General features: G+C 46.4%; 1 protein-coding gene across 4 annotated transcripts in view; it reads right to left on the bottom strand.

Moving 5' to 3' along the window:
- Positions 1-12970, bottom strand: part of RAB3IL1 (RAB3A interacting protein like 1) — a 61623-nt gene extending 48653 nt beyond the window's left edge. Inside the window, exons 1-2 of one of the 4 annotated variants that reach the window (XM_073573960.1) lie at positions 12560-12970; positions 11726-11927 (exon numbers count right to left, since the gene is read on the bottom strand). In XM_073573960.1, coding sequence (XP_073430061.1) covers positions 11726-11927; positions 12560-12573 — 216 coding nt within the window. In that variant the 5' untranslated portion in view covers positions 12574-12970. The remainder of the gene's footprint in view (positions 1-11725; positions 11928-12559) is intronic. The other 3 variants (XM_073573963.1, XM_073573964.1, XM_073573965.1) reach the window with 3 other exon arrangements.
- Positions 12971-24476: the final 11506 nt, after the last annotated feature.

Raw genomic sequence — 24476 nt, 5'->3', positions numbered from 1 at the left:
CTATATTCTATCTATGCGTGTTTTGAAGAATATTTCCTTTGAAAACGATGTGTAAATGACAGAGAATTGCTTTATGTAAAAGCTCATGTTAAGATCGCATTACAGTCTGATAGCAATTGCACTGCATTTGCATGTAAATCGGATTGTACTCGCATGACACTTGTCCGTTTTATCATTCCTAATATAGGACATTTTTTTCCCACGTATGGGTATGAACCCTAAGATACATACTCCATGGTGTGCTGCACTGCAGACATTATTGAAAAAGTAGCCAGAAATGGGGAGGCTTCTTTATGCCGCAGGAGCTAGTGGCACTGTATGTGTGTATGTGACAGGACTGTAGTCGTGACCTGTGCTCTGGTGGCAGCTGTGTCCAGTCCTTACCCTACATGAAACAATTCTCCTCGACATACCTGCATCTCCAGATTCAACTTCCCAGGCCACAATGGTCCCTCTTCTAGGCGACCCCCATCAATGGAGACACAGTCTGGGACAACTTTAACACTTTCTTTACTTAGGATTTCGCACGTTACACCCACAGTTGGTATATCATAACATTTGCTTGCTTACTCATCTTTCCCTTGCTTGTTGTCACTTCCGTGCAGTACACGTCTGGACCGGACCGGACTAGACTGCTTCCCAGTTCCTTCCTGGCCTGACCTCACTATAATGACATTTCCTTCAGCCTGTTTCGCCCCAGACATGAATTCATCAATCACTACGTTTGGTGGCCCCTAGTGAAGCACTTGGCCCATCTGTACCGATCTCGTCGAAGCTCAAACTCCTTTAATTTCCTTAGTCCAGCCAACTTCTGCCTTAAAAGCATTGGCCCAGGTGGTAAGACGCCACATCTTCCTTTTCCTATTCTGATCTACTGCTAAGACATGCAGTGACCGTGGGTAACGTGGGTTAAAACGACTTAACGTTACGTGGCTGCTGAGCTGTCCGGGCCTATAGCCCCAGCAGCCCCTCCTACAATTAACCCTCTATGAACATCCTATCAGGCCCCACCAGTATGCCCCCATCTAGTGGCACGCAACAGAACTACACTCACCTGTATCTATGGGAACTATACACTAAAAGTGGCCTCGTCTAATGTCCCCAAAGGATGCACTAACTTACTCTAAGCTGTACATAAATATGCATATCATCATACAACACAATATATTGCAATCTTTGCAGCATGGTAACACATATATAATGTGGCAGTACCATAAGTTAGTAGTGATAATACATGTTTTCCACATAGCAGTACCACAGGCAATTATCATAAAACACATCTGTAAACATCAAGAAGCGGAAGACAATGAGAGGGAAGGGAAACATGAAAGACATTATATCTTACCCCCTTACACGTGTGTGTATGTTTCTTACATGAAGATATGTCCACCCCGTGTCTAAAAATACACAGAAGATAACTGTCGAGCAAAATTTGTTTGAGTAAGGGAAGAATCAGACGGTCGTATGAGTGATCGCAACGCAATGCATGGACTGGTTAGCGGCTCTCCCCACCCGAGCATTACAGCTGCTTAGGAATGCTTGCTCTCATGCTCGGGTTGGGAGAGTCGCCAGCCAGTCCAAGCATTGTGTTGCGATCCTTGTCTGAGTTATACGGCCGTCTAACTTTTCCCTTATCAGTTATCATTCCTGATCCCCACCTCGGCCAAGAATGTGTGTTCATTTCTATGGAGGCGTGAACACAACACAGTCAGTACTGAGAGGTTACTGGATCACTCTACTTAGGGTATGTTCTCACAGTGCTTTATTTGCACCATGAAAAATGTAGAATGTTGGCAGGAAAACTGCTGTGTACATTCCGCACTTTCTCAGTTCATTTTTCATGCATCTTTGATGCTTTTTTTATCCTTTCAATTGGATAGGTAAAAAAGCAGCAAAAATTCTGAAAGAATTGACATTCTGTGGTTTTAAAGAAAAATATCACAACTCAAAAAACGCAAGAAAAAAACGAACAAAGTCAAGGAGATTTTCAAAATCTTAATTATTTTCCAGCTACTGTAATAGGCTACAAAAATGGATGGGAGAACGAAGAAAAACACTGTGTGAACAAACCCTTAGTGGTCCTGGACTTAAAGAGGTTGTGTTAGAGTAAAAACAAGGGAAAGAGGTGATTCATAGCGTCATATCAAAAAAACAGATATCTGACCCCTAATGATATGTGCAAAGTATGAGTAGTAAGGTTGTTTTTATTCTGATGACTTACTCTAATTCTGCTAACACATTAAAACCAGAAGTTTACTGCATGAGTGGACATTGGGTGAAAAGTCATCACTATCCAATCACCAGTGCTCGTCCTGCTACTAGGGTATATGCTGAATATGTGCTTACAGCTGCTGAATACTGCACTGAACTCACATTATGCGTATAGACATGTACGGTATTCTGCATATAAGCCCAACCTACTGATTTTAGTAGAATCCATACAGCAAGGTTCAAAGCCCATTATAGCAAAACTCAAAGCCCCATACAACAAAGTTCAAAGCCCCATACAGCAAGGTTCAAAGCCTCATACAGCAAGGTTCAAAGCCCCATACAGCAAGGCTCAAAGCCCAATACAGCAAGGTTCAAAGCCCCCATACAGCAAGGTTCAAAGCCTCATACAGCAAGGTTCAAAGCCCCATACAGCAAGGTTCAAAGCCCCATACAGCAAGGTTCAAAGCCCCATACAGCAAGGTTCAAAGCCCCATACAGCAAGGTTCAAAGCTCCACACAGCAAGGTTCAAAGCCTCATACAGCAAGGTTCAAAGCCCCATACAGCAAGGTTCAAAGCCCCATACAGCAAGGTTCAAAGCCTCATACAGCAAGGTTCAAAGCCCCATACAGCAAGGTTCAAAGCCTCATACAGCAAGGTTCAAAGCCCCATACAGCAAGGTTCAAAGCCCCATACAGCAAGGTTCAAAGCCCCATACAGCAAGGTTCAAAGCCCCATATAGCAAGGTTCAAAGCTCCATACAGCAAGGTTCAAAGCCCCATACAGCAAGGTTCAAAGCCCCATACAGCAAGGTTCAAAGCCCCATACAGCAAGGTTCAAAGCTCCATACAGCAAGGTTCAAAGCCCCATACAGCAAGGTTCAAAGCCCCATACAGCAAGGTTCAAAGCCTCATACAGCAAGATTCAAAGCCTCATACAGCAAGGTTCAAAGCCCCATACAGCAAGGTTCAAAGCCCCATACAGCAAGGTTCAAAGCCCCACCATACAGCAAGGTTCAAAGCCCCATACAGCAAGGTTCAAAGCCCCATACAGCAAGGTTCAAAGCCCCATACAGCAAGGTTCAAAGCCTCATACAGCAAGGTTCAAAGCCCCATACAGCAAGGTTCAAAGCCTCATACAGCAAGGTTCAAAGCCTCATACAGCAAGATTCAAAGCCTCATACAGCAAGGTTCAAAGCCCCATACAGCAAGGTTCAAAGCTCCATACAGCAAGATTCAAAGCCTCATACAGCAAGGTTCAAAGCCTCATACAGCAAGGTTCAAAGCCTCATACAGCAAGATTCAAAGCCTCATACAGCAAGATTCAAAGCCCCATACAGCAAGGTTCAAAGCCCCATACACCAAGACTCAAAGCCCCATACAGCAAGACTCAAAGCTCCATACAGCAAGACTCAAAGCCCCATACAGCAAGGCTCAAAGCCCCATACAGCAAGACTCAAAGCCCCATACAGCAAGACTCAAAGCTCCATACAGCAAGGCTCAAAGCCCCATACAGCAAGGCTCAAAGCCCCATACAGCAAGGTTCAAAGCCCCATACAGCAAGGTTCAAAGCCCCATACAGCAAGACTCAAAGCTCCATACAGCAAGGCTCAAAGCCCCATACAGCAAGACTCAAAGCCCCATACAGCAAGGTTCAAAGCCCCATACAGCAAGGTTCAAAGCCCCATACAGCAAGGTTCAAAGCCCCATACAGCAAGGTTCAAAGCCCCATACAGCAAGGTTCAAAGCCCCATACAGCAAGGTTCAAAGCCCCATACAGCAAGGTTCAAAGCCTCATACAGCAAGATTCAAAGCCCCATACAGCAAGGTTCAAAGCCCCATACAGCAAGGTTCAAAGCCTCATACAGCAAGGTTCAAAGCCCCATACAGCAAGGTTCAAAGCCTCATACAGCAAGGTTCAAAGCCTCATACAGCAAGATTCAAAGCCTCATACAGCAAGATTCAAAGCCCCATACAGCAAGGTTCAAAGCTCCATACAGCAAGGTTCAAAGCCTCATACAGCAAGGTTCAAAGCCTCATACAGCAAGATTCAAAGCCTCATACAGCAAGATTCAAAGCCCCATACAGCAAGGTTCAAAGCCCCATACACCAAGACTCAAAGCCCCATACAGCAAGACTCAAAGCCCCATACAGCAAGACTCAAAGCCCCATACAGCAAGGCTCAAAGCCCCATACAGCAAGACTCAAAGCCCCATACAGCAAGACTCAAAGCTCCATACAGCAAGGCTCAAAGCCCCATACAGCAAGACTCAAAGCCCCATACAGCAAGGTTCAAAGCCCCATACAGCAAGGTTCAAAGCCCCATACAGCAAGGTTCAAAGCCCCATACAGCAAGGTTCAAAACCCCATACAGCAAGGTTCAAAGCCCCATACATCAAGGTTCAAAGCCTCATACAGCAAGATTCAAAGCCCCATACAGCAAGGTTCAAAGCCCCATACACCAAGACTCAAAGCTCCATACAGCAAGGCTCAAAGCCCCATACAGCAAGGCTCAAAGCCCCATACAGCAAGGCTCAAAGCCCCATACAGCAAGACTCAAAGCCCCATACAGCAAGACTCAAAGCCCCATACAGCAAGACTCAAAGCCCCATACAGCAAGACTCAAAGCCCCATACAGCAAGACTCAAAGCCCCATACAGCAAGACTCAAAGCCCCATACAGCAAGGCTCAATGCCCCATACAGCAAGGTTCAAAGCTCCATACAGCAAGGCTCAAAGCCCCATACAGCAAGGTTCAAAGCCTCATACAGCAAGGTTCAAAGCCCCATACAGCAATGCTCAAAGCTCCATACAGCAAGGCTCAAAGCTCCATACAGCAAGGCTCAACGCTCCATACAGCAAGGCTCAACGCTCCATACAGCAAGGCTCAGAGCTCCATACAGCAAGGCTCAAAGCCCCATACAGCAAGGCTCAAAGCTCCATACAGCAAGGCTCAAAGCCCCATACCGCAAGGCTCAAAGCTCCATACAGCAAGACTCAAAGTCCCATATAGCAAGACTCAAAGTCCCATACAGCAAGACTCAAAGCTCCATACAGCAAGGTGGATCGCTCTCCCCGGGCTGTGGGGTACTCGGTACCGGGCCGGTATCAGTGGGATGTGTCACAGCAGCGGTGACCCGGACCGTGGCCCTGGGCGCCCAAATAATAGGAAGATGTAAATGGTAGAATGTAGTTAGATGAATAGTTTGTGACGCCACCTGTGGTGTTCTGCAAGGGAGGTGTTAAGCCGACGCTGCAGACAGATCCTCCAGGACAGATGGTGTGGTGCAGCAATGATGTTATAGCCCTCCACAGGCAGGGCTGTTGTCCCAGGGCAGTGTAGATATGGGGACACTTAGATGGTATAGTGTTTGGCGCAGGGGATGTAGCAGTGCCAGGCGGACGGACGCAGGAAGGAATGGAGGACACCAGGGCATGTAGTTCCAAAGCTTTACTCACAGTCTGTAGTGCCTGCTTCTGTGCCGTATCCTCCGGGTCAGGGACTCAGTCAACCTCCAGGCAAGATGGAATGCTCCCTTACACACTCCGCCAACTAAAGTGCCTTTTCTGAATGTCTCCTCTATAGCGCCTTTAAGTGTGAAGATCTCCTAGTACTGTGTTACACTGGAGTTGCTCCTGACAGATGTTCCCAAGAACTTTACTTGCACGTCAGACAGCTGTAGCCTGCTTCGGGGAGTCTCTACTCCTGAATCCCGGCTCTCTATCCGTGTTGCTGTTGTGCCCTCAAGTCTTAGATGGGAGTAGTGCATTTACAGCCCACTACTCCACCGGTGTCTGCTGCAGAACTGTTAGTGTTCATACAACCTCGGGGACTGGGCCCCGGCCTTGCGCTTAGAACTTCTAGGCAGGATTCTTCCTCTAACCCACATCCTCTATGTTCCCTTTTACTCCTACGTTCCGTACTTGTATTTTCCCTTCTATGGAAGTTCAGGCTTCAGTTCAATGTCCTTCTCCTTCTTTCCTTTCCCATGCCAGCTGGCTCAGATCACTGAGGCAGCTGCAGCATTCCTTCCTCCATCCCTCTTCCAGGGATCCCCACTCCTCCCGAGTGGCTTCCTCTCCCAGACTCTCCGTCTGACTGAACCTCAATCCTAGAACCGTCCCGCTCTTTTATGTATTCTAAACTCCACCCACCTCCCAGCATGTCTAGTGTTCCAAGCAGGGAACCACCAAAGGTGCTCTGCTTCTCTCTAAGCAAGGAGCCGCAATGTGGTTTTACTGAACTACTCTATTGTGTGGGGTGCGAGTGTTGGAGCGTGGTCAGGAGCCTCCAACTTACCTGGATGGTGGGGCACCACCCCTTAGGAGAAGGTGCAGTACCTCTGTGGCGACTGAGCCTCAGGGGCGCCACATACCCCCCCTGTTAAACACAGCACGTCCGCGGGCTGCAAAGTAAGCAAAGTTGACAACACAGGAACATACAAATTTTTGTAATACTGAATAAACATTTCTTATACTAGACTTCCAAATGTGAGAGGCACTCATTCTTGAACGTTGAAAACAGTTATTAATTCCTAAGTCAAAAGTGCAATTTTCCATACAATACTTAATTCAAAGTGCTATTGTCTGTTACTCACTATCACTTCAATATTCTTCATCAACACATTTCTTTTCTCTCTTTAGTAGACATTTTCTACTTTCTTCCAACTCTGAGTGATAACCGTGATGCCTGGTTCATCATATACATTTTCAATTCTTTATTCAAATCTCTCATCTCTGTATCAAAACATTTCTAATTCTATATAAAAGCCATTTCCTAGTTACCAATACTCTTATAAGACACATCATTATCAAATACTTCACATTAAAACTTTTCAATAATTCTTGTAAGTGCTGGACACCGCTCCCAGACGGGATTTCTTGCAGTGTCCTTTGATTGGAGTCATGCTCCAAATGAAGTAGACGTAATCTTTGCAAAGTGTCTATGTAAAACCAAGAGAGGGCACCTAAAGTGGTGCAACTATTTACAAACAAAAGTTTTTGGACCACTCCAAGTTCATGATCGCTCAGTTCAAATGTAAAGGCTGCCAACAAAACAGGGCAACACTGGAAAAACAAAACTAAACCATGATGGTCAAAAATAGAACAAAAGGCACAACGGTGCAAATACCCTCCTGGGTAACGAGAGATATATTTGTAGGTTACTAGTGCTGGTCCCCTCCTGGGGTTCTGGAAGCTGCTGAGTGGGACTGCTACCAGATGTAATACTTTGGGTGTCTTCATCCTGTTGCTGGTTGCTCGCTAGTCGCATGTACTCTGCTTCCCACAGGGAGAGATAGGGACTGGTCGGGGTAATTGAAAGGGCCATAGAAACGTCAACTGCCTGCGTGGACGGCATATCCGCTACCTCCGATGGCACTTCTGCTGCCGTTGGTGACTCAGCCGGCGCTGTCACTGGTTCCTCGGGATCCGATTCTTCAGTGTCCATCGGGACCTCGGCTGGCAGCACCGCAGCCTGGGGCTGCCGGCGGAGGTCAATTGGGCCATTTCTATTGGTGTGTTCTGTTCCCAAGACTAGGGTCAAGCCAGGGGCGGTGGTCGTACCTTGTGCCTCCAGGCGAGGTTCCAGTCCCGGCTCCTGGTAGTGGAAAGCGGCTGCCGCAACTCTCGGAGTTGTGGATGGGGTGGACCGCAACTGGATTCGGGCAGGGACAAGGCCGGTTTCAGCCGGGGTCATCGGTGGAGGCCGGTGTAACCGCGCCCAGTCCAGACGGGGACGCGGTCCCGGCCCTCCGTTCTGCTCCAGAGCCCTCATATATCTCCTCCGGATGGGACTCATCCAATGACAATATCGGTTGTAAGGTGGTGGCGTACGCTGCAGAGGATGTATCAGGGGTCGCAGCCTCCGCAGGGGCGGCCTGGGGGCGAGCGGCTTCTCCTCCCCCGGTCTTCTGTCTTCTTTTCCCTTTCCATCATGGCATTCCTCTCCCTCCTCTCTCGGCCCCTTTCCCGCCACTGGCTTCTGCCCCTCCCTCTTGGGGCAGCATCTTCTTCCAGCGCCTCCATACCAAGCCAGTATATGAACCCCTCGGGGGGTGGGCCATGTTGCTGTCACATAGTAATTCAGGCAGGGGAGGCCCAAGACTGTTCGCTGTCTTTTCCTAGGACCTCCCATCTCGTTACGCCCTTCTCCACGCCAACGGCCATTTTTAATGTTCATTTTACAGTCTATTAAATTGGGTCTTCTGCACATTCTCAAAAGTTTTAAGTCCAACGAATCTTAGGCGCACAGAACCCGATGGCATCGGGTCTCGTCATCCTGTTCGTGACGCCAAGTTGGGTCGCTCTCCCAGGGCTGTGGGGTACTCGGTACCGGGCTGGTATCAGTGGAATGTGTCACAGCAGCGGTGACCCGGACCGTGGCCCTGGGCGCCCAAGTAATAGGAAGATGTGAATGGTAGAATGTAGTTAGATGAATAGTTCGTGACGCCACCTGTGGTGTTCGGCAAGGGAGGTGTTAAGCCGACGCTGCAGACAGATCCGCCGGGACACATGGTGTGGTGCAGCAATGATGTTATAGCCCTTCACAGGCAGGGCTGTTGTCCCAGGGCAGTGTAGATATGGGGACACTTAGATGGTATAGTGTTTGGCGCAGAGGATGTAGCAGTGCCAGACGGACGGACGCAGGAGGGAATGGAGGACACCAGGGCATGTAGTTCCAAAGCTTTACTCACAGTCTGTAGTGACAGCTTCTGTGCCGTGTCCTCCGGGTCAGGGACTCAGTCAACCTCCAGGCAAGATGGAATGCTCCCTTCCACACTCCGCCAACTTATGTGCCTTTTCTGAACGTCTCCTCTATAGCGCCTTTAAGTGTGAAGATCTCCTAGTACTGTGTTACACTGGAGTTCCTCCTGACAGATGTTCCCAAGAACTCTACTTGCACGGCAGACAGCTGTAGCCTGCTTCGGGGACTCTCTACTCCTGAATCCCGGCTCTCTATCCGTGTTGCTGTTGTGCCCTCAAGTCTTAGATAGGAGTAGTGCATTTACAGCCCACTACTCCACCGATGTCTGCTGCAGAACCGTTAGTGTTCATACAACCTCGGGGACCGGGCCCCGGCCTTGCGCTTAGAACTTCTAGGCAGGGTTCTTCCTCTAACCCACGTCCTCTGTGTTCCCTTTTACTCCTATGTTCCGTACTTGTTTTTTCCCTTCTGTGGAAGCTCAGGCTTCAGTTCAATGTCCTTCTCCTTCTTTCCTTTCCCGTGCCAGCTGGCTCAGATCACTGAGGCAGCTGCAGCACTCCTTCCTCCATCCCTCTTCCAGGGATCCCCACTCCTCCCGAGTGGCTTCCTCTCCCAGACTCTCCGTCTGACTGAACCTCAATCCTGGAACCGTCCCGCTTTTATGCATTCTAAACTCCACCCACCTCCCAGCACGTCTAATGTTCCAAGCAGGGAACCACCAAAGGTGCTCTGCTTCTCTCTAAGCAAGGAGCCGCAATGTGGTTTTGCTGAACTACTCTATTGTGTGGGGTGCGAGTGTTGGAGCGTGGTCAGGAGCCTCCAACTTACCTGGATGGTGGGGCACCACACATTAGGAGAAGGTGCAGTACCTCTGTGGCGACTGAGCCTCAGGGGCTCCACAAAGGCTCAAAGCTCCATATAGCAAAGATCAAAGCCCCATACAGCAAGGCTCAAAGCTCCATACAGCAAGGCTCAAAGCCCCATACAGCAAGGCTCAAATCTCCATACAGCAAGGCTCAAAGCTCCATACAGCAAGGCTCAAATCTCCATACAGCAAGGCTCAAATCTCCATACAGCAAAGATCAAAGCTCCATACAGCAAGGTTCAAAGCCCCATATAGCAAGGCTCAAAGCCACATACAGCAAAGTTCAAAGCCCTATACAGCAAGACTTAAAGTCCCAAACATCAAGGCTCAAAGCCCTATACAGCAAGGCTCAAAGCTCCATACAGCAAAGCTCAAAGCCCCATACAGCAAGGTTCAAAGTCCCATACAGCAAGGCTCAAAGCCCCATACAACAAGGTTCAAAGCTCCATATATCAAGTCTCAAAACCACATATAGCAAGTCTCAATGCCTTATATAGTAAAACTTAAAGTCCCATACAGCAAAGTTCAAAGCAAAGCTCACAGCCCCATACAGCAAAGCTCACAGCCCCATACAGCAAGGCTCAAAGCCCCATATAGTAAAGCTCAAAACTTCATACAGCAAAACTCAAAATCTGTACTGGCTGGAATTCAATCTGCGTACATTCTGCTACATGGGGTACAAATTACAGACATTGTACAGGATAAGAAAACGTTGCAGCATTAAAATAAAACAGCGCCACACTTTTTCCAAGTTGGGTGTAAGTATCACAGCTCAACTCTGTTCATTTCAATGGAGCTGAGTGGCAACATCACCCACATCCTGTGGAAAGGGTTGGTGCTGTTTCTCTTGCAAAGCAGCCATGTTTTTTTTAACCCCATAAACTCCTTTAAGAACTATTCTGTTTAGGGCGCTGTCATATGATTGTAGTTTCTCAAAAATGTAGAATGTTTCAAGGTTGGATAAAGGAGGTTTGGAGTTATCTGCACACACACAGCCGTGTTATAAGCCCACACCCTGTACGGGACTCATGGACTCCAATTTCACTAGCACGATTATTCATTTTATCAGTTACAGTTAGGGTATGTTCACACTTGCCAATTTTCTGATGCAGATCTTGCTATGGATCTGCAGCGAATCCACACCAAAATCTGCGGCAAAATTCCAATGTGTTACATGCAGATTTTCATGTGGATCAGCTGCAGATTTCACCCTATATAATGCTGAGCTTGGAATCAGCAGTAGTCAGGGCTCGTTCACATTAGCGTATTATACGGACTTGTGCTGTCTGAGTAAAAATCGAAAGCACACTGATCAATGTAATTATTAATAATAATACCAATAATGATATTTATATAGCACCAATAAATTCTGCAGCAATTTACAATGAAATTCAATAGGGCCGTTCAGATGAGTTTTTTTCGCATGAATCGGGTGATCGTCTGAAAAAAAAATTACAGCATGCACTATTGTCTGCCATATATCGGATGAGACTCTCCCGTTCAAGTCTATGGGTGCACAAAAAAAGGGGTCCCATAATGGTCATCCGTTTAGCATCCGATTTCGAAGACTACTTTTCCATGATTAACCTAGGAAAGTGCTGATGCATAAATCACACAGACATAAAATATGGACCCACAGATGGCAATACAGGTGAAAATCAGCAGTTTTCTGGACGATCTTCCATATACTCGTCTGATCCTGGCCTAAATCCGCCAGATAAATTGACATACTATGAATTAAAAGTCCTCATCAAACGGGAATTTTCGCTTTAGAATTTTTACGTGGCGTGTGAATGAGATTGGTAAAATCTTATCTATTTCGCTGCCGCTGTAATACGCTCCGGATTTTATGCCCACAAATCGAAACCAAAAAATCTGCAGCGTAACAGCCTTGTGTGAACATACTCTTAGCTTCTCAAATGATACAACCCAAATGACACGTGTTACCTTCTGGGCTTTCAAGAGCTCATCTCTTAGTATTTCCGAGCTCTTTTTCCTGATTTCCACGGAGGAGCTGCGTAGGCGAGACAGGTCATACGTAGGGGTGTCTTTTGGTAGCTCAGTGATGGGTCTAGTCGTTTCCGGTCTTAGAGAAGTCGTCAAGTCCTCAGATGAGGGGGAGCGGTGGAGCTGGGTGCCCCCATCTTGCCTATGGTAAAAATACACACAATGATAGTCTCCAGAGAACAGCGTAAGACCATACAGAAGGGACGACAGTGGTATTCCCTCCAGGAAGCCGCCTCTGAGTGAAATTTCCTGCCATTCACATAGAAAACGCTTTCTCCATGAGCGAGAGATCCATATCCTCAATCAATGAATAACCGTCCACAGAGCTGCACATAATACACAGATCATTCCAAGTTCTCCCTTTTCTGTATCCCTCGCAGATGTAGCAGAGCTGATCGGGTCATTTAACCGGACCTGCACACAATGACTGACGACCAACTCAGCTCAACTACATCTGGACAATATCTACTATACAGAATATCAGGAAGGATATTTCTGCGTACAAAATAGAGGGAATCACTGTGTATTTGTGATGCAGAAGGGTGGTATGTTGGCAGCTAAGATTGCTGAGCCTTATGGCACCTCACCTAAGTCGGTGATCTACATGGAGCGCGCCAAATCGTCCGTCATCTAGTAACTACTAAATGATATGTAGCACAGGGCTGGAAATGTGGGATAAAACTTCCGTGCACATTGTAACACTGCTGTTTGGCGGTCGGCATCCTGCATTACACCGTGTAATATCTGACCCATGTCACCATACATTCATCTTACCCCGATCTCCACATCCCACCAGCTGGCACGCTCTCCTCCTGGCGGTCTCAGGGAGGGGACATTCAGAGGGGACAATGAGACCGAAGAGAAGGAATAGACAACAGAAGGCCAAAGGACGGTGCGGAGAGAATGGGAGGCGGCGGCGCAGATCCAGATGTTGGGGCTGATGTTGCACCATAGAGTTCAGTGCATCCCACCCAAGGATGTGTGCGTCTCCCCAGCCTGTGACTTCCTCCCTCCCTCCTTCTCTGCGGCACAGAGAGGAAACACTTCCAGCAGCAGGGAGAGTGAGGACTAGAAGAGAAGCCGGGAGGAAGAGGAGGTTACACATCAAAGTGTCAGGAAATGTAGTGAGGACAGTAAGCGGATCTCAGGAAAATCTGCAACAATAGCAGAAATGCAAACATAGGCAGTAGCGCAGCGCAGCACCATGTCAGGTCCCATGACCTCCATCTGTTCCCCATTGCACCAGTCTACACCCTACTCTCCCAGGCCAGATCACGTGCTCATCATGTCAGATGGTTTCTACTCAAGTGAATGGAAATCTTCAGTTCCTTTTATGAGACTTTCACATCTTGTGAGGAACAACCGCAGCCATTCAGTCACAGTGTGCTTGCGTGCTGGGCCTAAGTGCATTCCGTAGTGGTAGGACATACTGCGCATCAGGTGGCGGAAGACGATACGAAATAATAATAATAAAAAGAGCCATAAAAGTATCCAAGCAAATTCCAACACTGAAATATTTTCCGAGAACAATCACGCCCCTGAGAAGAAACATTGCATTCTCCAGACTTTGTATAGACCTTGATTATATAATAAAAAGTTCCTGATAATCCCTTTAAGAAAATTGGTAGATCTGCAGCTGATAAAACAGTGAGCAAAAAGGCCAGCATGTTAAACATCACTGGAATCAGGGTCTCTGCACCTACATTATGTTTCTCGCATATGGGGAAGCAAAAACCTGGTAACAAAATTACCTTTAAGTTATCTTGCATGAAAACCTGGCACAGCCTCCAGCACTGGGACCGGAGCGTGCGGTTGCATAGAAATACATGTAGCCGCACGCTCTGGTCTGAGTGCCAGCGGCAGTGCCAGGTTTTCATGCAAGAGACTTGCACGAGAATCGTGCGACACTCTCCCAAGTGAGCATGAGCCCTTAGGCCTTTATTAGATGAAAACTCGTATATCTATATCCTTGCATGCCGAGAAGGAGACATCACAAGCACAAACTGTACCGAACAAACTAAATCATCCCAACGCTCTCAGACCGCACAAAGAAAGGTTATCCATTGAACACAGGCCACCTACTACCAAGGGGATAATAAATCTGATAGATTGTTGCTCAGATGTTAAAGAGCTAGGCAGAAGATTAAATGGGTTTTCCCATGAACAAAGTTAATTTTAATCAACATTTTAATTCTTAAATCTTTAAATAATAATAATAATAATAATAAGATCCACAGTTGGATGTGTTAAAAAAAATGTTCCTGTGCTGAGATCTAATATATAAAGCTCAAAGTGTGTGTGTATGTATGTGTGTGTATGTATGTGTGTATGTATGTGTGTATGTCCGGGATAGGCATCCGCACCGTCGCAGCTACAGCCACAAAATTTGGCACAGTCGCACGTCTGGACCCCGAGAGCGTCCTAGGCTATGTTGTGAGGCAAAATTTTAACCCCGCGCGTTCCAATCCACCAAACAATTTTGCCCCTATCTACATACTGGGGAAAAAGTGTGTGCGCGTCAAGCCCCGCCCCTCATTATGATGTCATAATGCCCCTATCTACATACTGGGGAAAAAGTGTGTGCGTGTCAAGCCCCGCCCCTCATTATGATGTCACAATGGTTGCCATGGCAACGCTGATGTCATCAAGCCCCGCCGCTCATTATTATGTCATAATGGTTGCCATGGCGACACTGATGTCATCAAGCCCTGCCCCTCATTATGATGTCACAATGGTTGCCATGGCGATGCTGATGTCATCAAGCCCCGCCGCTCATTGTTATGTCATAATGGTTGCCATGGCGACACTGATGTCATCAAGCCCCGCTGCTCATTATGATGTCATAATGGTTAACTATGGGATGGTGGATATGTTTGACGGGTATATGGGCACGGGACTATGGGATGGAGGATGTGTGATGGGTATATGGGCACTGGACTATGGGATGGAGGATATGTATGATGGGTATATGGGCACGGGACTATGGGATGGAGGATGTGTGATGGGTATATGGGCACTGGACTATGGGATGGAGGATATGTATGACGGGTATATGGGCACGGGACTATGGGATGGAGGATGTGAGATGGGTATATGGGCACGGGACTATGGGATGGTGGATATGTATGATGGGTATATGGGCATGGGACTATGGGATGGAGGATATGTGTGATGGGTATATGGGCATGGGACTATGGGATGGAGGATATGTATGATGGGTATATGGGCACGGGACTATGGGATGGCGGATATGTATGATGGGTATATGGGCATGGGACTATGGGATGGAGGATGTGTGATGGGTATATGGGCACTGGACTATGGGATGGAGGATATGTATGACGGGTATATGGGCATGGGACTATGGGATGGAGGATATGTATGACGGGTATATGGGCACGGGACTATGGGATGGCGGATATGTATGATGGGTATATGGGCATGGGACTATGGGATGGACAATATGTATGATGGGTATATGGGCACTGGACTATGGGATGGAGGATATGTATGACGGGTATATGGGCATGGGACTATGGGATGGAGGATATGTATGATGGGTATATGGGCATGGGGCTATGAGATGAAGGATGTGTGATGGGTATATGGGCACTCGACTATGGGATGGAGGATGTGTATGATGGGTATATGGGCATGGGACTATGGGATGGCGAATATGTATCACGGGTATATGGGCACGGGCCTAAGAGATGGAGAATATGTATGATGGGTATATGGGCACTGTACTATGGGATGGAGGATGTGTGATGGGTATATGGGCACTTGACTATGGGATGGAGGATGTGTGATGGGTATATGGGCACTTGACTATGGGATGGAGGATATGTATGATGGGTATATGGGCACGGGCCTATGGGATGGAGAATGTGTGATGGGTATATGGGCACGGGACTATGGGATGGAGGATAATTATAATTTGCTATAACTAACCACAGTTAGTTACTATGCCCGGGCAGCGCCGGGCTCTTCAGCTAGTAAGAAGAAAAAGAGTATACAGACATTACAGCATCAGATCACAGCTGATTCTTTCCGAGAGGTAAAGCATTGCTTAAAAACAGGCAGTGAAATATTTTGCTTCACCATGTTCACTAAATGCTAAATCTAACCTGCCATTATGATTCTCCAGGTCATTACGAGTTCGTAGATACCAAAAATGTCTAGGTTCTTTTCTATTTAAGTGGTGAAAAAAAATCCCAACATTTGTTTAAAAAAATTGCGCCATTTTCCGATACCCGCAGCGTCTTTATTTTTCATTATCTGGGCTGGGTGAGGGCTTATTTTTTGTGTGCCGATCTGACGTTTTTAATGACATCATTTTGGTGCAGATATGATCTTTTGATCGCCAGATATTTCATTTTAATGCAATGTTGCAGCAACCAAAAAAATGTAATTCTGGTGTTTTGAATTTTTTTTCCCGCTACACCGTTTAGAGATCGAGTTAATTCTTTTTTTATAATGATAGATCGGCGATTCTGAACGTGGTGATACCAAATATGTGTATATTTGATTTTTTTATTGCTTTAGTTTGAATGGGGCGAAAGGGATGTGATTTAAAATTTTATATATATAATTGTTTTTACATTTTTAAAAACTTTTCTTTCCTTTATTATTATTTTACTGTTTTGACTGCGTTTTCCCTTATTGGTTTTTATTATTATTTCTTCACATTATTTTTATTTTTGTATTTTTTAATTTAGTTATACCTTTCATACATCATATATACACTCACTGGCCACTTTATTAGGTACACCTGTCCAACTGTGTGTTAAGAGTTAATTTCTAATCAGCCAATCACATGGCGGCAACTCAGTGCATTTAGGCATGTAGACATGGTCAAGACAATCTCCTGCAGTTCAAACCGAGCATCAGTATGGGGAAGAAAGGTGATTTGAGTGCCTTTGAACGTGGCATGATTGTTGGTGCCAGAAGGGCTGGTCTGAGTATTTCAGAAACTGCTGATCTACTGGGATTTTCACGCACAACCATCTCTAGGGTTTACAGAGAATGGTCCGAAAAAGAAAAAAAATCCAGTGAGCGGCAGTTCTGTGGGCGGAAATGCCTTGTTGATGCCAGAGGTCAGAGGAGAATGGGCATACTGGTTCGAGCTGATAGAAAGGCAACAGTGACTCAAATTGCCACCCGTTACAACCAAGGTAGGCAGAAGAGCATCTCTGAACGCACAGTGCGTCGAACTTTGAGGCAGATGGGCTACAGCAGCAGAAGACCACACTGGGTACCACTCCTCTCAGCTAAGAACAGGAAACTGAGGCTACAATTTGCACAAGCTCATCGAAATTGGACAGTAGAAGATTGGAAAAACGTTGCCTGGTCTGATGAGTCTCGATTTCTGCTGCGACATTCGGATGGTAGGGTCAGAATTTGGCGTAAACAACATGAAAGCATGGAGCCATCCAGCCTTGTATCAACGGTTCAGGCTGGTGGTGGTGGTGTCATGGTGTGGGGAATTTTTTCTTGGCACTCTTTGGGCCCCTTGGTACCAATTGAGCATCGTTGCAACGCCACAGCCTACCTGAGTATTGTTGCTGACCATGTCCATCCCTTTATGACCACAATGTACCCAACATCTGATGGCTACTTTCAGCAGGATAATGCGCCATGTCATAAAGCTCGAATCATCTCAGATTGGTTTCTTGACCATGACAATGAGTTCACTGTACTCAAATGGCCTCCTCAGTCACCAGATCTCAATCCAATAGAGCATCTTTGGGATGTGGTGGAACGGGAGATTCGCATCAGGGATGTGCAGCCGACAAGTCTGCGCCAACTGTGTGATGCCATCATGTCAATATGGTCCAAAATCTCTGAGGAATGCTTCCAGCACCTTGTTGAATCTCTGCCACGAAGAATTGAGGCAGTTCTGAAGGCAAAAGGGGGTCCAACCCGTTACTAGCATGGTGTACCTAATAAAGTGGCCAGTGAGTGTATTTTTGCACTTTAATATGGGATTTTCTCTATATGAGTGAGCAGTACTGACTTTTGTACTTATACACCTTCTCACTTTTCATATCATAGTCTCATTTACTCTCACATTCACATAATTTATTATATTTTGTCCTCAAGAAAAACCATTAAATTCTTTTCAGTTATTTGGTCATACTTTCACTTCTCATTTTTAGCACATTTCATTTTTACTTATACAACATTCACTTATTGTTTTATATATTTTATTTCTTATCGTTATTTTTCACACCTTTTATTTTTCATTTGTCTGTTTGTATATATGTGTTAATGTCTTCTTTTTGTCCCCCTTCTAAAGTGGTTGTAGTGAGCGCAGTTTGCTATCCTGCACATATACCTGGTTTATACCTGATGAAACTGCAAGTGGCGGTGAAACGCGCGTCGAGGTGCGTTCTAGCAGTTCCCACACCCTCCTACAATGGACACAGGTAATTTATACTGGTCATATGTTGTGGCTGTAGTATTATTGTTGGTTGCCCTATGGACATTTAGGATTGATCCTTTACATATTGGCTATCCTATATTAAGGGTGTACGGTTTTTAGTTTTTCCTGGGGCTACTTTTTCATAGGACTGGAGAACACTGGTACTAATTTCTATTATATATTCATTGTTTTAATATACTATATGCTATACGTCCTTTTTACATATACATGCCACTGTGACGAGGTCAGCTTACGCTGAGTCGACTTTTCTTTAGAGTGGACCCTCTGGGTCGTGGCAACCACCCACCTAGGGCGAGCTGACCTTGTGAGGAACCACCCCCTATACAGGGAGTGTCAGGGGCAAGACCAAGGGGGTGAGCCACCATGACTGCTGGCACCAGACGGCCGGCTCAAGTAGACACTAGGTACGAGTGCAGGAAACAAGACAAGACATAAGTTCAAGGTATCTTCATTATAGCAAATTCAGGATAACATTCAGTGCAAAAACGTGATAAGCAAAACACAGCAAGGTGCGTGCGAGGGCACGCCAAGGTCCATAGCATGGTACGTGCCAGGTGGCACGCCTGGGTACAGGCAAGGGGTCAATGGCATCGGACTACGGACAACTGGCAACGATCGACAGGAACAGGGCATCCGGCTGCGGAGATCAGCTCCGGATATCAGGCCGCAGTCATCAGGCTTACAATCTCTGGCAGCGATCGGCAGGTTCCGGGCATCCGGCAGGCAAACCAGGGTTCAGGCAAGGAGGCACAGATCTCCAGACATGGTGTTGTGAGTTCATTTTCCCCTTCACCATTGAGGTCTGATGAACTCCCTCTTCTGGTGAAGGAAGGTAGTGAGGCTGATTACCAAGCACCTGTGCAGGATGATGATGACTGGGTAACTGGAATTGCTGACTGGATATAAGGCAGCCGACGCCCTTCTGCCTTGCGGGTGATTTCTCAGAGGGATTCTAGGAGACCAGTCTGATTCCTGCTCCTCAAAAGCTAAGTTTTCTGCTCTGCTTTTTGCATTTGTGTTTTGGTTTTGTTTTGCCTTGTTTTTCTGGATTTCTGCCATTCCCTGCTGGGGTGAGCTGAATTCCTTTTTGCTCTGTCTTCAGAAAATACCTGAGTACTGATATAGTCTTTTTGAAGCCTAGCGTCTTCAGGGCTTTTTTCCCTATCAGTCTGTTGGCTCTTGTTTTGAGAGGGTTTTGGGCGGATTGCAGACAGCAGCTTTTCTATCCTGTCCTATTTAGTTAGCTTGGGCCCCATCATTTGCTCAGCCTATCTTTCTATCTGTGTGAGTGTTTTTTCATCTTGCTTCACCGTCATTATATGTTGGGGGCTGCCTATTGCTTTGGGGTCTGCTCTGGGGCAGTTTAGATTTCCCTTTCTGTCTTTAGGCTATTTAGTTCTCCGGCTGTGATCGAGGGGTCTAGGGCACCGGAGGAACCCCCCACGGCTACTGCTAGTTGTTGTTGATAGGTTCAGGGGTCTGCAATCCGATAGCTGCCAACTTCTCTGGTTTTCTGGACTTAGCTAGTATTTCTGTTTTTGCCTCCTACGGTGACTCATTCATAACAGAATCACCCGCCATACCGCAGATCCTAGGATACTCAACAGCAGGAAAGAATTGTAAAAAAAAGTGTGTATATTTTTTCCTCTATATCTCTGAGGCCGTAGGGGGAATTTTTTTTTCTCTCAATGGAGATAAAGCAATTGTCTGATCGTGTGGAGCAGCTCGCTGCGGAAGTGCGGGGAATTTCTGCCTACCTTGCTCATTCACATGCTGCTGAACCAAAGATCCCTACTCCTGATGTGTTTTTTGGGGATCGGTCTAAATTTTTGAATTTCAAAAATAATTGTAAATTATTTTTTGCCTTGAAGCCTAACTCGTCCGGGAGCTCCGCGCAGCAGGTTAAAATTGTCATCTCTTTGCTGCGTAGCGATCCCCAGGATTGGGCGTTTTCTTTGAAACCAGATGATCCTATTCTGACTAATGTGAACGCATTTTTTCAAGCCTTGGGGTTGTTGTATGACGAACCTAATGCTATTGATCAGGCTGAAAAGACCCTCTTCGCATTGAGCCAGGGTCGAGATTCTGCAGAATTGTACTGTCAAAAATTCCGAAAGTGGGCGGTCCTTACTACCTGGAATGATAATGCCTTGGCAGCTCTCTTTCGGAAGGGTTTGTCAGAAGCCGTAAAAGATACTATGGTGGGATTTCCTGTTCCCTCTGGTCTTGACGATTCGATGTCATTAGCCATTCAGGTTGATTGGCGTTTCCGTGAACGCAGGACTGCACGAGAGGTGTTGCCACCTGTTGAACAAGTGTCTGAACCTATGCAATGTGATATAGTTTTGTCCAGGGAGCAACGTCAGGAGTTCAGAAGGCGTAATAAGCTGTTTTTTTTATGGAGATGCCTCGCATATTATTTCTGTCTGTCTTAAACGAGAGAAACGTTTTGCACACACGTTTTCTGTGGGTGGTGTTCAACCTAAGCTTCTTCTGGCAATTACTCTGATCTGCTCCCTATCCACATTTTCCGCCAAGGCTTTTGTGGATTCGGGAGCAGCCCTGAACCTAATGGACTTGGATTTTGCTAAATGTTGTGGATTTCCGATGACACCTCTGCGGACGCCTATCCCTTTGAGGGGGATTGATGCTACTCCTTTGGCGAAAAATAAACCTCAGTTTTGGACCCAGGTGGTAATGCGGGTCGCCTCAGACCCTCAAGAAAATTGCAGATTTTTGGTGTTGCATAATTTGCATGATACCATTGTTCTGGGGTTTCCCTGGTTGCAAATTCATAATCCAGTTTTGGATTGGAAATCTGTGTCTGTGGTGAGTTGGGGTTGTCGGTGTTCCCTTAGTGAGGCTCCGGTTTTTTCCACCTCTCCTCAGTCGCATGATGTTCCTGACTACTTGGCAGACTTTTATGATGTATTTAGTGAGAATGAGTCTGCGTCTTTGCCTCCTCATAGGAGTTATGACTGTGCAATTGAACTGAGCCCGGGGTGTAAATTTCCCAAGGGTCGGCTCTTCAATTTATCTGTACCCGAGCACGAGGCTATGCGATCCTATATTAAGGAGGCATTGGAGAAGGGTCATATTAGACCATCCTCTTCACCCTTAGGTGCCGTTTTTTTTTTCGTGGCCAAAAAGGATGGTTCATTAAGGCCTTGTATTGATTATCGTGCCCTTAACAAAATTACTATTAAATATCAGTATCCGTTACCCCTGATCTCGGATCTATTCTCCAGAGTTAAAGGTGCTTGTTGGTTTACCAAGCTTGACCTCAGGGGGGCGTATAATTTTATCCGCATTAAGCATGGGGATGAATGGAAGATGGCGTTTAATACTCCGGAGGGACATTTTGAGTACCTGGTGATGCCTTTTGGGCTCACTAATGCCCCTTCTGTCTTCCAGTGCTTCATGAACGACATTTTCCGAGACTTTGTGGATAAATTTTTGATTATCTATCTGGATGATATTTTGATCTTCTCCAAGGATTGGGATTCTCATGTGGAACATGTTCGGACTGTGTTCCGGATCTTGAGGGAGAATTCCCTGTATGTCAAAGGATCGAAATGCCTTTTTGGGGTACAGAGGATTTCATTTTTGGGATTTATTTTGTCTCCGTCAACTATTGAAATGGACCCGGCCAAGGTACAGGCCATTTATGATTGGGTTCAGCCCACTTCTTTGAAGGCCCTCCAGAATTTTTTGGGTTTTGCTAATTTTTATCGGAAATTTATAGCAAAATTTTCTAGTATTGCCAAGCCATTGACTGATCTGACTAAGAAGGGTGCTGATGTGTTGAATTGGTCTCCGGAGGCTGTTTCTTCCTTTCAGGAGCTGAAGCGAAGATTCACTTCCGCCCCGGTTTTGCGGCAACCTGATGTCTCACTCCCGTTCCAGGTAGAAGTGGACACTTCTGAGATTGGTGCAGGAGCTGTTTTGTCCCAAAAGGATCCTGTAACATCTAAAATGAATCCCTGTGCTTTCTTTTCCCGAAAGTTCTCTCCATCTGAACGTAACTATGATGTGGGGAAGCGGGAACTGTTAGCCATGAAATGGGCATTTGAGGAGTGGAGACATTGGTTGGAGGGAGCTAAACATCAAGTCGTGGTCCTCACTGACCACAAGAATTTGATTTACCTGGAGTCGGCCAAACGCTTGAACCCTAGACAGGCTAGGTGGGCCTTGTTTTTTACCCGTTTTGATTTTGTGGTCTCTTTTCTTCCTGGCACTAAGAATGTCAAGGCAGACGCCCTCTCTAGGAGCTATTTTGCTGATTCTCCTGTGGTGACCAAGCCTGCTACCATCTTAGGCGAAGGGGTAGTTCTTTCTGCCATCTCGCCCGATTTGAGACGTGCTCTGGAAGAGTTCCAGGAGGACAAACCTGAGCGTTGTCCCAGTGGAAAGTTGTATGTTCCTGACCAGTGGAAGAAGAGAGTGATGTCTGAAGTTCATTGCTCTGCATTGGCTGGTCATCCTGGTATTTTTGGTACTAGAGATCTGGTGAGTCGGTCTTTTTGGTGGCCCGCCTTGTCTCGTGATGTCAGGAATTTTGTGCAGTCCTGTGGGACTTGCTCCCGGTCTAAACCTTGTTCTCGCTCTAGTGGGTTGTTGATGCCATTGCCGGTCCCCAGGAGGCCATGGACCCATATTTCAATGGATTTCATCTCTGATATGCCTGTCTCTCAGAGAATGACTGTTATTTGGGTGATTTATGATAGGTTCTCTAAGATGGTTCATCTTGTACCACTCCCAAAGTTGCCATCTTCCTCTGAGTTGGTGCACCTGTTTTTGCAACAGGTGGTTCGCTTGCACGGAATTCCTGAGAACATTGTATCTGACAGAGGAGTTCAGTTTGTGTCTAGATTTTGGAGGACTTTCTGTTCCAAGCTGGGAATTCAGTTGTCCTTCTCCTCTGCTTTTCACCCTCAGACCAATGGGCAGACGGAGAGAACAAACCAGACCTTGGAGTCGTATTTGAGATGTTTTATTTCCGCTGATCAGGATGATTGAGTTTCATTTTTTCCCTTGGCCGAATTTGCTTTAAATAATAGAGCTAGTTCTGCCACTTTGATGTCACCTTTTTTTTGTAACTTTGGGTTTCATCCTCGATTTTCTTCAGGGCAGGTGGAGCCTTCTGCCTGCCCAGGTGTTGACACTGTGGTGGAGAGAATGCACCAGATCTGGGACCAAGTGGTGGATAAGTTATCTCTCTCCCAGGAAAAGGCCCAGCGGTTTTCCAACCGACATAGGACCATTGGTCCCCAGTTTAAGGTTGGTGATATGGTTTGGTTATCATCAAAAAATATCGCTATGAAGGTGGCTTCTCCTAAGTTTAAGCCTAGATTTATTGGACCTTACAAGATTTTGGAGATTATTAATCCGGTCTCTTTTCATTTGGCTCTTCCTGTCACATTTAAAATCCATAATGTGTTTCATAAGTCCTTGTTGAAGAGGTTTGTTGAACCAGTTGTTCCTGGGGTGGCACCTCCGGACCCTGTATTGGTTGAAGGTAACATGGAATATGAGGTAGAGAAGATACTGGATTCCCGTCTGGCTAGACGGAGACTCCAGTATTTGGTTAAGTGGAAGGGTTATGGTCAGGAGGATAATTCCTGGGTCTCTGCCTCTGATATTCATTCATGCCAAAAGATTGGTGCGTGCCTTTCATCGGGCTCACCCTGATCGCCCTGGTGGCATGGATGAGGGTTCGGTGACCCCTCCTCAAGGGGGAAGTACTGTTGTGAGTTCATTTTCCCCTTCACCATTGAGGTCTGATGAACTCCCTCTTCTGGTGAAGGAAGGTAGTGAGGCTGATTACCAAGCACCTGTGCAGGATGATGATGACTGGGTGACTGGAATTGCTGACTGGATATAAGTCAGCCGACGCCCTTCTGCCTTGCGGGTGATTTCTCTGAGGGATTCTTGGAGACCAGTCTGATTCCTGCTCCTCAAAAGCTAAGTTTTCTGCTCTGCTTTTGGCATTTGTGTTTTGGTTTTGTTTTGCCTTGTTTTTCTGGATTTCTGTCATTCCCTGCTGGGGTGAGCTGAATTCCTTTTTGCTCTGTCTTCAGAAAATACCTGAGTACTGATATAGTCTTTTTGAAGCCTAGCGTCTTCAGGGCTTTTTTCCCTATCAGTCTGTTGGCTCTTGTTTTGAGAGGGTTTTGGGCGGATTGCAGACAGCAGCTTTTCTATCCTGTCCTATTTAGTTAGCTTGGGCCCCATCATTTGCTCAGC

Source organism: Dendrobates tinctorius, unplaced genomic scaffold, assembly GCF_039654945.1.
Source record: "Dendrobates tinctorius isolate UK_male_01 unplaced genomic scaffold, ASM3965494v1 ptg000037l, whole genome shotgun sequence".
Taxonomy (NCBI): Eukaryota; Metazoa; Chordata; class Amphibia; order Anura; family Dendrobatidae; genus Dendrobates; species Dendrobates tinctorius.
Note: the sequence above shows the minus strand (reverse complement) of the source record. Positions and strands in the feature narration are given on the sequence as shown.